General features: G+C 40.1%; 2 protein-coding genes across 5 annotated transcripts in view; both read left to right on the forward strand.

Moving 5' to 3' along the window:
• The window catches only part of LOC102213752 (protein kinase C-binding protein 1-like), a 17,213-nt gene extending 13,642 nt beyond the window's left edge, over positions 1–3,571 (forward strand). For all 4 annotated transcript variants that reach the window (XM_005731782.2, XM_005731781.2, XM_005731784.2 and 1 more), the window contains 6 exons: positions 295–723; positions 841–986; positions 1,096–1,176; positions 1,257–1,335; positions 1,476–1,715; positions 2,376–3,571. In XM_005731782.2, coding sequence (XP_005731839.1) covers positions 295–723; positions 841–986; positions 1,096–1,176; positions 1,257–1,335; positions 1,476–1,715; positions 2,376–2,551 — 1,151 coding nt within the window. In that variant the 3' untranslated portion in view covers positions 2,552–3,571. The remainder of the gene's footprint in view (positions 1–294; positions 724–840; positions 987–1,095; positions 1,177–1,256; positions 1,336–1,475; positions 1,716–2,375) is intronic.
• A 3,498-nt stretch (positions 3,572–7,069) lies between these two features.
• The window catches only part of LOC102214599 (uncharacterized), a 31,733-nt gene continuing 23,457 nt past the window's right edge, over positions 7,070–15,345 (forward strand). The window contains exons 1-7 of the mRNA XM_005731785.1: positions 7,070–7,164; positions 10,425–10,509; positions 10,593–10,674; positions 10,756–11,917; positions 12,036–12,267; positions 12,432–12,728; positions 12,879–13,056. Coding sequence (XP_005731842.1) covers positions 10,626–10,674; positions 10,756–11,917; positions 12,036–12,267; positions 12,432–12,728; positions 12,879–13,056 — 1,918 coding nt within the window. The 5' untranslated portion in view covers positions 7,070–7,164; positions 10,425–10,509; positions 10,593–10,625. The remainder of the gene's footprint in view (positions 7,165–10,424; positions 10,510–10,592; positions 10,675–10,755; positions 11,918–12,035; positions 12,268–12,431; positions 12,729–12,878; positions 13,057–15,345) is intronic.

A 15,345-nucleotide genomic window follows, 5' to 3' on the forward strand; every position in this document is an offset into this window, starting at 1 on the left:
CGGAAATATAAAACTGCGGCTTTGTTTGGCAGTCAGTGGCAGAGAAACAGTACTAAATGGAGAGGACAATATATTCCAGTAATTATCAGGAAGCTTTGCTTTCAAATGCCATGCATTCAGACAAGAAACAAAGTGACTGGGTTCTATGTCTACATAGTGATCTCAATCATACTTTGAAATGCTCTAAATAAATATAATCTTATATATGCTATAAAATGTTAAATCTGTTTAATGTGGCTGATTTTGAAATGCAGAACGCCTCACCGATAAGAGACTTTTTTTTTTACTGCTTAGGCAAACTGCCTTCATCTGCTACATCAGTAGCACCAGCACGTGATGTTACATCCAGCATGAAAGACTCGTCGCAGCCTTCTGTCACATCGGCGCTCAACCTCGTTTCCTCTGCCGCTTCTGCTCAGCCCAGTGCCACGACCACCACCAGTGGATCCACCAGTACACCTTCTACTGTCTCCACTTCTTCACCAGTGACTACAGCTGTAAAGAAACAGCGTCCCCTACTGCCTAAAGAGACTGCTCAAGCTGTGCAGCGGGCTGTAGTTTGGAATCCAACAAAGTTTCAAACGTCTTCTCAGAAGTGGCATATGCAGAAGATGCAGAGGCAACAGCAACAGGATGGAGAGCAGTCGGCTGTGCAGACGCGCAGCCCACAACAGCAAAACTCTTCTTCAAGCACTCGCTATCAGACCAGACAAGCAGCCAAGGGTATATACACCAATACAATTAGTCATGTCCACGTTAGTCACCATAACAAAATAAAAAGTGTACTTGAAGTTTTATAATTTCCCTTTAATTTTTTGTTGTCATCATCATCCTCTGCAGGGCAACAAAAAGACCCACCTCTGAGTGCATCCTCATCAACATCTGCCCAGGTCACATCTGGTAGCTCTCCTTTTATGTCTGGTGACTTGCAGATCCCCACAGTCTCAGCTGATGTAGCTGCAGATATAGCTAAATACACAAACAAAGTAAGTTGGAGCCTTTTCATATAAATTAAAATTCTACTCTATTAACTTTGTTTGCAAAGGTTATAACTGAGTTCAACAGTAATGTCACATTTTTACCAATACTTTGCAGATTATGGACACAATAAAGGGGACGATGACCGAAATCTACAATGATCTTTCCAAAAGCACATCGGGAAACACGATTGCAGAGGTAAAGATTGTCAGTCAAAGCAACACTTTCTGTGGTAATAATACGTAAGTATTTATCATCACAGTGTATTTTTACCACAGATTCGACGGTTAAGGATAGAGATCGAGAAGCTCCAGTGGCTCCATCAGCAAGAGTTGTCAGAGATGAAGCACAATCTGGGTAAGATACCCATTTACCTCTGTCACTCCGCAGAGCTTATTTGATCTTCAACCTGCCTTTTCCTCGCCATCAAATTTTAAACAGGTGTCGACATGGTATACAAGTTTCAAGTTTTTTGTTTTGGTGTCTTTTAAATGCAGAACTAACAATGGCAGAGATGAGGCAGAGTTTGGAGCAGGAAAGAGAACGATTGGTGGCTGAGGTGAAAAAGCAAATGGAGTTAGAAAAGCAGCAAGCGGTGGACGAGACCAAAAAGAAACAGTGGTGTGCTAACTGTCGGAAGGAGGCAATCTTCTATTGCTGCTGGAACACCAGTTACTGTGATTACCCCTGCCAGCAAGCCCATTGGCCAGAGCACATGAAGTCCTGCACACAATCGGGTAAGACAAAGCATACCTGGGATGGATGGATGTAATTTTATTTTATTTTTTTAAAGCATTAAACTATTAGTAAAACTAAGCTAAAAGTGACTATGGTGACGCCTTCTATATTTACCTGTCAGTCGGTCATTCGTTGGTCATGTAATCACTGCATCACACTTTTTAAAAGGAATAAAGTTGCCCACTGAATAAACAGACCTATAAATGACACAAAAGATTAAGAAATTGGTTAGAAGAAGCAGGGTAGAAATGGTTAGGAGCTTTATTACAACAGACTTGTCATCAGTGTTTTGTTTAGTTAATGTAAGTGCTCTTCAGTTTCAGTGGGATATTCTTTTTCTTTTGTATTCTTACATTGTATTCCTATTTGGTAATTTTAATGTGATGTCAGGTTTAATGTTAGATTTAAATTCAACATGAAATCGTCTCCAATTTTGTCCGTTTTTCTTCCCCACTCTTATTTGGTAGCTCAGCCCCCTAAGGTACAGTGCAAATGTGAAATCATAAACACAAATGCGTTACATCATTCATGAGAATTGTAGACATTTTTTCCCTTCTTACCTAACCAGTGGTTTAAGAAACAAACTGTGCGAAGATGATTTAGACAACCTGTATATATTCTCTTCTTAAATTATTATTATTTATTTAAAATCTAAACAGCCACAGCGCAGCAGGAGCCGGAGGCAGACCCCAACTCAGAGCCGTCAGTCAAACCATCGGGCCACTCTCCCGCCACGCAGACCGTGCCTTCAGGCTCGGGATCAATATCGGACAAAAGCAACTCTCCCACATATATGGACAAAAGCAAGGACAGTGCTGGTGTTACTGTGACCTAACTGCTACACTATGGGCACATTTTGGGAGGTCACTGTGGGACTCCTTGGTTCAGATGTGGTGCCGGAAGGCCCACACCTCTGTGACAAATCGCTTTTTCCCATTCCCTTATATACACCTAGTTTTTGGTTCAAATGTCATTCTCAGTTTCCTCATCTATGTTCAGGTGGATTCACCTTGTGAAAGCTGTCTGTCTTGAGAAATAAATGTGAGTCAATATGTTTGCCATACTGTAGTTATGTTACAGCTCTCTCACCACTTTCTCATCTCTGAGCAAGATTGTATGAATCCACATAAAACTTTTGTCTTTATCACATCCATTGCTGCTCCTTCAGGGTTGTTTTTTATTTTGCCGACAGTTCACCATATTGTGAGACAAAACATTTGAAACAGCCATCAACATTTATCATGGTGCCATCAGAGATCTTTTGACCGATGCAAGTTTTATCTTTGGTATAAACCACCGCTTCATGCCAACTAAGGTGTTTGGGTTTTTTTGTTTTGTTTTTTTAATTTAGCAATGCAAGTTTAAAAATGGTTTCAGCCATGTACTCTTCATGTCAGTGGTGGCATTTCTGTCTCCTACCAGTTTTGTATTGTAGTTTTATGTTGTATAGGACTACAGAAAGAGATCCAATTTATGAAAATGAACTAAAAATTTAAACTGTACAAAGTTTTTTGTAAGAAGATACCTGAACAATATTTATAGTGTTATATGTTTTTATAGTATGTTTGTTGGAATTACATTTCTATGTGTTTAAAAAAACAAAACAAAAAAAAGTTATTGGAAAGTATATTACTTTATATGAATGTCAGCTCTAAGCAAAACCAGTTTGACCAGATATCCAAAGTAAATCCTGGTCAGACTGCTGCTAAGAACTGGGTAGACATTAATAGAAACTGCATTTTGGCTGGATATTACTGCCTGTGAGCATGTCTGTTTTGAGCTTGTGTCTCGTTCTTGTTTACATATTGTATATAAAAATAAATGGATCCGTGAAGAAAAAAATAAATAAAAAATCGTCAGTTTGGTGCATGAGTTGTTTTGAGTGTGATGTGAGAAAGATTTTGGCGGGGCGGCACCAGGGAATTATTTGTTTTATTCATTCCTAGTTCAGCCCCATTTACCAGCACAACCAGTTTGAGGTGGCTTTGGATTGAGAAGTCTGCATGACTTTAAATCTACTTTCTCCACAATTAGTTGTTTGTTAGTAATATTATATTACATATTACTCTGACTGCAACAGCGAAACTGCAAGGAGTAGATAAATAACTGGGGTCAATCTAAGGAGCTTGGAAAGAAAAGCATTTCCTTGAAGACGCTTCACCTCTCATCCGAGAAGCTTCTTCAGTTCTAAGAACAATTGGTGGCGAGTCCCAGATGTCTGTCCACCAATGTGTCCTTCACAGACAAACTAGGGTCAATCATCCAAAGCAATAGACAGTGCCGCAAGAGAAGTGAAGAGAATGCAGGCAAGGTGGAGGGGGTCCTTTGAAGTATAGTTTGAAGAGGGTGGCACTGACATAAGGAGACAGAGCTGAAATGCCAAGATATTCACTGGGAGTGAACAAAATTAGGAATGAGTACATCACAGGGACAGCGGTGGTTGAGCCCTTTGGTGACAAAATTAGAGACAAGGCTGAGAAAAAAAAAAAGTTAAAATCAACACAAAAAAACCCCGAAACACATTCACTTTAGAAATTAATAGAAACCACACTGATAAAAAACAACAACATAAAACTTGTAATGGAAAACTAAAATAACAAAAGCATTAAACATATTTGACGTTATTTATGTTAGCACAGTAGACCTCAGTGTTGGACATCCTCTTCAAACCCATAGAGATTGAAAAGGTGACGTCATTCAGGGGTAAAACCGCTAAGGATTCTGGGAACGAGTGGCAAGCGGTACTAGCACACGCAGGCTTTCACATGAAAACAGTCAGTCACACAGCGATAAAAAGAAACACAGAAAATGGCAAGAAGCTGTTGTATTATTAACTGCAATAGCCGGTCGCATGACAGCCACGGGAAGCCGACGGGTAAAGAGATCGGTTGTTATCGGATTACGTCGTGGAGGAGAAATTGTTTAAGCCGTGTTTCCAAAGTAATAAAGAGCCGACGGATGGCCTGGATTGCAGCCATTCCAAGACCAAATATAACGTTCCAGAACACTCCAGCTTACATGTTAGTCTGCTCCAAGCATTTCCACTAGTGATGTGCGGATCGATCCTGAAATATCGATTCCTCCGATACCAATCATTTATGTTCTAGAATCGATTCTCACATTAAAATATCGATATTTTAGTAATTTAGAGTAAATTTGTAGTTTATCATTAACAGGAACACAGTGGAAAGAAACTATAACATTCGGATGATCTACATTCAAAGGAACTACTTCCTCTTCCGCCTTTCATAGTCATGTGCGAAATACAGCGGCATAAATGTCTCGCAGCCCCTTGGCGTGCGCACTCACAATTGCTGATTGTAATTGTGCGGACGTATTTTACCTTCACAAACAGCTGAGACGTGGTTTGCCATACATGCGGCAAAAAAGTGCTCCAAGAGTGAGGTGTTGTGGCCGTACTAGGGAGACATTCAAAAGAGCTGTTGGGGGGGTGATAAATACATTTTACAGGGTTTATTTATCGGATAAAATACGTTAAATGTCACCGTTATTATTGGCCGGCCCGGAAACAGCTGGGGTGTCCAAATTCAGAGGCTGCTTCCACCTGAGGACCCGGCCTTCGTGGTCTAAAGAAAGCCGGGTAGAGCGATCGTGGCTCAAGAGTTGGGAGTTCGCCTTGTAATGGGAAGGTTGCCGGTTCGAGCCCCGGCTCGGACAGTCTCAGTCGTTGTGTCCTTGGGCAAGACACTTCACCTACTGCCTACTGGTGTTGGCCAGAAGGCACGATAGCAGATGGCACGATATGGCAGCCTCGCTTCTGTCAGTCTGCCCCAGGGCAGCTGTGGCTACAACTGTAGCTTGCCTCCACCAGTGTGTGAATGGGTGGATGACTGGGTGTGTAAAGCGCTTTGGGGTCCCTAGGGGGGACTAGTAAAAGCGCTATACAAATACAGGCCATTTACCATAGTACGTCATGAGCTCACGTTATATGATGACCGTATGTTGAGGTGAACTGAAGAGGAGGACAGGGACAGGTGCTGCTAGGGCGAGACAGACGTCTCTCACGGGGTCCTTTAGTCCTGCTGGCAGGCAAGGTGTTCAAATAGCGCACAACTTCAGGTTTTTTATTTCTATATGATGAACTCTGCATTATTAAGTGATAAGAACAAGTAATCTGATGTCCTGTAATCATTATGATGCTATAATTTGAGATACAATAAATAAAATAAGTTTTTGTACAAAGTATCGGTATCGGATTAGTATCGTCGATACCACCCTGAATATTACTTGGTATCGGATCGGAAAGGAAATAAGTGTATTGCACATCACTAATTTCCACCCTATGCTGCGTTCACTGTGGCTTTGCGGGATAATGTTTGTTGTGTTTTGTAGGAAAACCACCCTACAAAATGCTGGAATGCGATCCAGAATGGGCACCCTCTATCAACCTGGGTCATACCGAGTGTAAAGCTGCTACCACAGCGATATTTGATCGGTTAAGAGAGAGAGCGATATCAAAACAAAAAAAAGTATGCAAAAAATATGGAAAAGTCCCGCATATATGTGCCCAGGTGTTGTATTGAAGCAATCAAGTAATGAATAACTGTTTTCCAGTATGTTGTTTTGCAATGTTTTTTTTTGCATTGTTGATTTGTTATTTTACCGAAGCAGCTAATAAAGCACAATGGAATACAATTTTGCCTCTTTCTTGTAAGATTCTATAATAGAAAGAAACAATAATGCCAGTTATAAATAAAGACAATAAATTGAATGAATTATGACACACTCAAAATTTTTTCTATTAGATCTGAAAACGTTGTGTAATACTACAACCTGAAACAATAAATAGATTGCGTTGGCCTGTACATGAGATAAAGGGAAAGAAATTAACAACACCTGTGAAATGGAATAGTCCAAATCACCAAAGTCAACTGGACCTGGGCTTGTTGCAGGGATCTGAAGTTACTAAACATTTTGTGAGTGTATGCACTAAAACTTAGGACCATATAATAATAAATATGTGCGTGATGAAAGTTGGGCAGCACGCTAACGTCCTTACTCCACTCCGTATGCTCGTATGCGTCTAACCCTTTCACTCATTTGATTTTTTTCGTTGTCCTTTTTTTTTGCCTTTTCGTCAAGTCTGTCTTTGTACGGACCTGTCGTGTTCTCCGTCGTTTTGTACATAACTGTTTTGGGGCAAATAAAATGCAAGTAGGGATTAAAACCGCAGAATTAATGATTACCGGTGCTGTAAATACTAGCGCTTGATGCAGTGTTTTGATTTTGTTGCCACGGGTACCCACAAAGCAATGCGCGAAAGTCACGTGGTCTGACGAAGAAGAAACCACGTCGCTCTCCATGCGAATACTTCTCGCGAGAGTATGTTGCAGCAAGGTCCAGAAAATGGAAGGCTGTACTGTGGGTGCTAGCTAGGTTGCCGAGCGACTCAAACCATAGCTGGAAAATATATAAATTACATCGAAGGTATGATTTCCGTGTCTGTGTACGGGCGTTCAGCATTTAATTCCGTAGTCGGTATCGCTAGTGAGACGTAGCGCTGCTGCGTAGAGTATTTATTAACAGGTGATTTAGAAGCTTAAGTTTAGCTTTAGCTACGCTAGCTGCAGAGAACAATGTCGTCGCCACCACATAGAAGACGCCTCTCTTTTACCTTTATGGAATAACTTGTGAGTGTTTGCGGGGTTTCAGGGCAAGGACGTTTCGTTTGCGGTTTTACAACTGAATTAGGTGTGGCAGTTAAATTAGTACGTGCTGTGGTTTCATTTGGAGTACAGAAACATTATGGACTTCCCAGCCACACTTTGCTGAGTTTTTGCATAAACGTATCGCTCCTAGCAGGCCAGTTTTGCAATGTGAAGCATCAGTGAACACAGCAGCTGGTTGCACCGGGTAACATTAGCAGCAAGTAGAGCTCAGAAATTAACCACAGTGAGAAAATGAACTGTGACTTTCATCACCATAAACGTCTCTGCGAGTTGCATCTCATAAACTGTTAATGCAGACTACAGCCGAGCTGAATTTTAAACTCAACAAAGTAATTTGTCTACGAAGCAAAACAGGGACACAGCACGTGTTTACAGACGTGCAGTGCTGTGAAAAGTGCAAACATCTTTTCCTTTACTGTGGCAGTATGGGAAGACTTAATACAAGTTTAATCCTCAAAAGTACAAAGGGTAACGTGATAAATTATACACATTAAACAACATTTCACCCCTCTTTTTATAACTGTATCCTACAGTTTGTTAAATTATATAGTTATTAATATGCAGTTTGTTTCTATTTAAAACTCCGAAAATGATTCAAAGATATTGTTAACATGATTGTGTGTTATGTGGTTTAATCTTACCTTATCTTAGCTTAAAGGTATCTGTAACCTTCCAACAAATCTACTTGAGCAAAAAGTACAGATTTTGCTACAAATTGTATTTAAGCTGAATTGTAAAATATCATTATTTCATGTACATTTTCCACATACACCCAATTCAGAAGTGGAAAACACTTAAATGCAGTGCAAAGAAAGCACTTGAATGGTGCTTGAGTAAATGTACTGACATCTTTGCGCATCAGATGGATTAAGCCCAATGTTGGCATTGTTAAAAAATCAAATCCAGTTGTTTCACAGTTAAACTATAGGATGATTTGATTGGCTGACTGTAAGTTGTGAAGTCAGATTTATTTCTAAGCACATTTTAAAAACACTTGCTGACCAAAGTTCCAGAAAATGATGTGGTTATGGGATATGGGTAAGAGATTGAAAAAAGAAAACACAAAGTGAAAAAACATGATGAAAGCAGGACAGATAAAAAAGTAACTCAGTCTGGTTTAAAGCCAAAGGAAATAAAGGGTTTTCAAAGGGGTTTTGAAAGTGTCTGATGTTGGAGAGATCCATGTAACTAAGTGTACAGTGAACAAATGCGCATTTCAGGCATGAAATGCAGTCATGTGAAAAAGAAAGCGGACTCTATACAGTCCTGTGAAAAACTAAGTATTCCCTTAATGTTTTCATAAAAATTAAGAGGGTAAGGAGAAGCCAGGTGGTGCTAAAAAACATACACTTGATTAACTGATCATTATCATGTTAACACAGTACCAGAAGTGGATGTCCATGCAAAATCACTTTAAGGTCAGTGCTCAAAGAAATCCTAAATGTTGATTCTGTTCATCTGGATGTGAAAAACATTTCTTCACTCAGTGAAACGTATCTTCCACTGAAAACGCTACAACTGTTTGGGATTTCTTCTGGGTTTGAACAGCGTGGCTTCCTTTGAATGTCAGCATTTCTTTCTTTTTTTTCTGGATGATTGAGCATACATCAAGACGTACTCAAAGAAATGCTCAAGCAGTGCCTGAAGAAAAAAAAAAAAGAGCTACATCTCATGCTCTAAAGGCCTCAATATGTTAAATGTTCATAACAGTACAATAAGAAATGACTTATTTGGAAGGGTTGCCAAGAGAAAGTCTCTTTTCTTTATAAAAGTCATGGCAGCAAAGCTTAGGTTTACAAAATTGCATTAGAACAAACTCCAAGACTATGCTGACATGTAAGCACAAATTCCTCATACCCACTGTGAATCACAGCATTGGAGGGATGAGGATTTGGGGTTGTTTTGCAGCCATAGGACCTGGGGACCTTGCAGTCATTGACTCAACCATGAACTCTTCTATATACCACATACCTGGACTCAAAATTGAGGCCTTCTGTTTGTCAGCAAAAGGTTGGCTGACATTGGGTCATGCAACAGGACAAGGGCCCCAAACACACCAGCAAACCTACAACAGAATGGTTAAAAGAAATTCAGAAACATGGTGTTGCAATAGCCCAGTCAAAATCCAGACCTCAGCTTGACTGAAATGCTGTGGCGGTTGTTTAGGAGATCAGTACATTAAATAATGCCTGTGAACTTAAACATTATAAAGAAGAGAGGTCTAAAGTTTCTCCACAATGATGTGAGAAACTGATAAAGTCATACAGAAAATTACTTCCACTAAATACAACTAAAGGTAGTTATATACACTATTAGGTCTTTTATTGAGTCATGGGAAAACTTTTACATGACTAACATTTTTCAATTCATAAATTGGTGACCCTCATGGTTTGTTCAGACATACCCACAACAGTCATGGAGACCACTGTGCAAGTGAGCTTGGAAGTGTGTATACACATAAAAACAGTATTTGTGTTTAAGCAACATGTCATGCATTTTAATGTTACTACAAGGTGGACAAATATTGGTGAAGAGTGGTTTTCCCCACATGTTGTTGCTCCAAATCAAGATGCATGAATTTAAAGGAGATGGATGCATGAACACAATCTTGTAACTGCCTTTCTTTTAAGGCAACTGCATGAGGTTTAGACTTGTGTTAAAAATTATACATGAACATTGCATGGTGAGACTTTGTAAGGCTTCCACTGCTCACTTTCATAAATTAAGATGCAATCAGAGTATTGATTCATGTTCATGTCAAAGAGGCCCATTAGCTGGCCAGGAGCTAAAGTTAATACAGGCTATCAGAAATCCTTTTAAATCCTCAGTGTTGAAATTGTTTGTGGTGCTAATGAATAAACTATGTGATGTGGAGTTTATTGCAGTGCTCTTTCATTGCAAAGCAACAAATGGAATTGAGCTTTTTAACAAAATTGTTTTTTGCGTATATTTTTTTTTAAATCACCTGTCTCTAATGTAGATTGGTTTGGGTTTTTTCTCCATCCATGATTTTTACAGGTTCACAGCAAGAAACATTGGGATGACTCTTTACACACCCTAAACACATTTGGTGTTTGCAGCTGTCTGCATACAGTTTGCACAGGTACGTGTTTTCTGTTTTATTTTTTGTTTAACTTAGTGAATTGTGAACATAGTTTACAGACACTAACTAAAAGGATCTTGTAGGTTTGAACAGCGTGGCTTCCTTTAAATGTCAGCATGGACATGATGGACAACAGCAGTGTTGCTGATGATAATAATAATTCAGGTACAATCAGCCTGCCAGTTGCCTAAAGGTGAAACGTGGGTGTTGCTTTTGTTAAATCAATTTCTTTCTGTTTATCTGCAGACGAACGGCAGATGCCCTCAGAAGAGGCCGAGTCAAGTGTTAGGCCGACCTTGTCACAGGTTAGAAAGTCTTGGGGGTTTCGACGAACAACCATTGCAAGAAGGGAGTTCATGGAGGAGGTTGGAGACCTAACCTACAGTCCTCCAATTGTTCGACGAGGCAGAAATCGTCGGACCAATCAAACAGCAGCCCAGACCGCTACAGAGACCCCCACCACCCAGAAAGCTACTCGTACAGCAAGGAGTGTTATTGATGAACTTCAGTGGTCTGCCCCATCCTCACCTGTCTCTGAGAATAGCAAAACTGGTTCAGAAACTTCCGCAGGAGGCAGCCTTGATCCCAGCTTATGGCAGGATTTTGGGTCTGCTTTCCACACTGCCTTCACACTGCTTGGGGGCAGTGAGGGCCTGTCACTAACAATGTCAGATGAACTGGCGGTTCCTGACATTTTAGAAGCCACTGAAGCCATTGAGTCTCCTAATCCACAGGCTATAGATGAAACTGAGATGGCTGATAACATTGATGACATGGAGATTGCACAGCCAGTTGCTTCTGGCAATGCAGAGGGAGAAGAGATCCATGATGTGGTTTTAATCTCAAGTCATGAAGAGGATAGTGATGAAATGACTTTGTTACAGATTAAGGAACAGCTGGCTTCTAATAGCAGACAGGAAGACTCCAAAGCTAGAGGAGGGAAAGGAGGAAAGGGAAAGGCCAGAGGAAAGGGGAGAGGTAGAGGAAGAGGTAGGGGCAAAGGTAGAGGGAGGGGTAGAGGAAAGGGGAGGGCTGTGGAGTTTCAGTCAACCATTGCAGATGATAAGGACAGTGATGATGATGTGGTGCTGGTTAATTTAACTGAGCAACAGCATTTACAAGAAGTGGAAAAAGAAACTGATCCACAAAGTCCTCCTGAAAAAGAGGGTTTGGCTGCTCTCTTTGATACAGCCCTAAGTCCTGCTCAGCAATCAAACTCAGACTGCATGATCATAGACAGTGACTTTGATCAGATTCCTGAGCTAACTCCCGGTCAGTTTGATGAAGTGCCAGAGGAGGAGGAGAAGAAAGATGCTAAAAATACAGAAGAGTTTTCAAGGATATCACACAATGAAGGATATGACTCAAATGCTCTGTTCTGCATCTGCAGACAGAAACAAGATAAGAGGTACATGTTTATAACTAGTAACTGGATTTCTTAGGCTGAGCTGTTCTTTCGGACGATTTGCATAGTTCAGCTGTGTACCATTTTTCACTTCCTATTATCTATTCACTGCTTTTTAAAGGTTTATGATCTGCTGTGACAGCTGCCAGGAGTGGTTCCACGGTGAATGCGTCGGTGTCAGTGAGACACAAGGCCATCAGAGTATGCAAGAGTACGTCTGCCCGCCTTGCACTATAAAGAAACAAAGCCAGTCTGAGTCTCACCCTCAGCCAGACCCTGAGCTTAGCTTTCCTGAATGCTTGACACAAAGTCCTGCTGTTGAAGAAGCACAAGAGGACCAGCGAGCAGTTAAGGTTTGAATTTAATTTGGGTTGTCATCAATCTTTACACTGCCCATCACCTTCATTTACAAAACCTTTAGCATTTTCTTTCATTCCTGTGTGACCACATACGTGTGATAGATAATCTTCATGAAGAAAGTTTGCTCTCTGAATTTAAGATGAACATCTGTTTTCAGCAGACTGTGCTGGTAGAGGAGGAAACGGAGGAGGAGGAGCAAGAGCAGGCTATTGAAGCAAGGCCAGACCCTGATGTTCAACCTGAAGCTCAACCTGAGCCTGAGATGGATAGCTCTCTTCCCTTGTGCATCGGACCTGGTTGCTCTAAACAAGCACTACCAGATTCTGTTTACTGTGGCAATGACTGCATCCTTCAGCATGCTGCTTTCACTATGAAGACACTCTCTGGCCCTAAGGTGCCCAAATCCAAAGGACGGGCACAGAGAAAAGCTTCCATGTCAAGACCTGCTGCAAAGGTAAGAAAAATTAGCTTGCAGACTGAGAAGAGTATTGAGGTGTGTGGGTAATAGATTTTCATCTTGGGCTCATTTCTATAGTTTCAGGTAGTTAGTTTCAGCAACTGAAAAATCATATTTTTTCACCCTATGTAAACATTTCAATCATAGGCTCAAAGGTCAAGTCGGACATCAAAGAGGCTAGCAGAAAAAGCTGAGCTGCGAGGTGAGGAGGAGAAAAAGGAGGATGATGGTGAGCAGGAGGCGGCTGCATCTCCTGTCATCTGTGACCCCAGTCTCACAGAAGCTCAGGCTACCTCCACACCAGCATCAAACTTACACACAGCGTGTATGTATCATTCTATACTCACACACATTCAAGCAGTTTACACATCATGCACAAAGTGCCTGTTTTGGAATTACAGCTTTACCTTCCCCTTTTGAATCAGTAAAATTCGCAATGTGCGCGCACACACACATTTTTACTTATTCCCTGGTTCATAGCAGGGGTCAGCAGTGGGTAAGTATTTTCACTTTTATAATTCCCCTGTTCAGTTGCAGTAGCACAGATGTTCTCATGAAACAATCTTGACAAGTCAGAATGCCAGTCTTACCGAAGCACATGCATATAAAATCCGTGTCATAACAAAAATCCCTAAATGAGCAACACACAGCTGCGCTTGGTGACTGTGTTCAAACAATGCTTTGATCTTTGTCTAAACCTTTTGCAAATGTAAAACTATATGAATGCAAGCTGGAACCAAGTTATTGTTGGGATGATCTCTATTTCTACAAACAAAATATCTATTGTGATGCAAAGGGCTCCTTAAGAAATACTATGTTAAATTGATGGACGAAACAGCACATAAAACGTACAGTAATGCTTAGCTCTAGCATGGTGCTCCCATATTCACAGCATTACTCATTATTTAATAATTTAAGCATTTTCGTGCATTCTGTTTTCATTATACTCTCTAAAATTAAACTATAACAAGTAGTAGCATCAGAAACTGAAAGTTTCCATTATAGATGTCTGACCATGCAGTATAATGACGTTGTTATGAGATTTATTTTTTAGAATCACAATATATGATTCTGTAATTGATTGATGGTTACATATAAGGGAATATAAAGAAAAAATGCATACTCAATTTTAAAACTATGCAAGGGATTCATGTGAAATTTTGGCTCCAATGTCAGTTTAAAGTCACAAAATCAGTATATATTTCTGTTTTAATTTATTCCAACATTTTGCTAGTGTATAAAACATCTTTAGTTCTTTATATTCAGTTAGAAGATTGTTAGAAGACAAGTGCAATGGTCAATAAGTCATCTTACCAAAATCAGCATTCAACAAGACCGACGTCAACTTATAACAGTAATATGGTGCATTGCGACATACATTAAACACTACATTGCATATATTTTATTCCACACTATATATGACATTCCTTTAGGTCTTTGCCCAAAAGCTTGTTTTTATGAAAATTGATATGAGGCTTTCTTTTTTCAGTAGGTTTTTTTCAGTATTGAATAATAATGAGAAACTTTATTTATGCAGAACTTTTTCTGAACAAGGTTAAGTCTTAGACAGACAGAAAGAAATTTTAAATGGATAAAAAATACTTGTTCAAAACTAAATCAAAGTAATGAAAGGTTTTGGTTTCTGAAATAATTTAGCGCTAGTTATACAAGTTCTTCTTCTCAAATCAACTGCAGCCAACATATGATGGTGGATGTAAGGGTTGATTTTTTTTCTATTTAACAAGTTAGGATACACTCATCTAAAATTACATGCATGTTTTCCACTGCTGTAAAAAAGCAGACCTCTTTTCAAGACCGCAGTTCAAACACTGTATAGACCTGCTGCAGCTGTCCTGCTGCTGGTTTGACCGTAGATAACATTAAACATTCCGGTTTTTGGTATCCCTTGGTTTACATGTATTAAACTAAATCACCTGCACATCAAACCACATTAAACCATCAATCACACACTGCTCCACAATGCCACCAAGCACACTGGCTTTGTGAAGTCCTCATAATGATGTCTCAAGTGCCCAGATGGTATAATTTTCTCAAAGTTGATTGTCTGTTCAAAGAAGTGCCCTAATATTCCAGCAACCCTGCCATAAGGATGCATTTTGCTTTCAGACATTGGTCTGATTCCTCCAACATGCAGCATCTTCCTGGTTTATTTTGTGGGCAGTCAACATTGGAGCATAATCTACCCTTTGTGTTAAATACACATGCACAAGTTGAAAACCTCTCTGTCTCACTGTCACGCAACGTTTTGGGTATTTCAAGGAAAACTTTATTTTTCCAACTTCCAATGCCTTCAGTCGTCAACACACAAACAACCACAAGCACACACTCTTGGATCAGTCATTTCACAGACACACCAGCCTTAAGTTGGATAGGATTTGGAATCAATAGAGACGCTGCAGCTGGTATGGAGGAGGAAGAGGAGGAGGGGACTGAAGGATTCATGAAGATTTTGAAGTGTCAGCTGGCCACTGTCAGCAAAAGGCTCCATTCCTCTGAGAAAAGTCTTCACACTGCTGCAAATGAAGAAAAAATACTTCACAATACACACACACACACACACACACACACACACACACACACACACACACACACA

Source organism: Pundamilia nyererei, unplaced genomic scaffold, assembly GCF_000239375.1.
Source record: "Pundamilia nyererei isolate P.nyererei 1_Seehausen unplaced genomic scaffold, PunNye1.0 scaffold00044, whole genome shotgun sequence".
In the NCBI taxonomy this organism is placed as follows: domain Eukaryota; kingdom Metazoa; phylum Chordata; class Actinopteri; order Cichliformes; family Cichlidae; genus Pundamilia; species Pundamilia nyererei.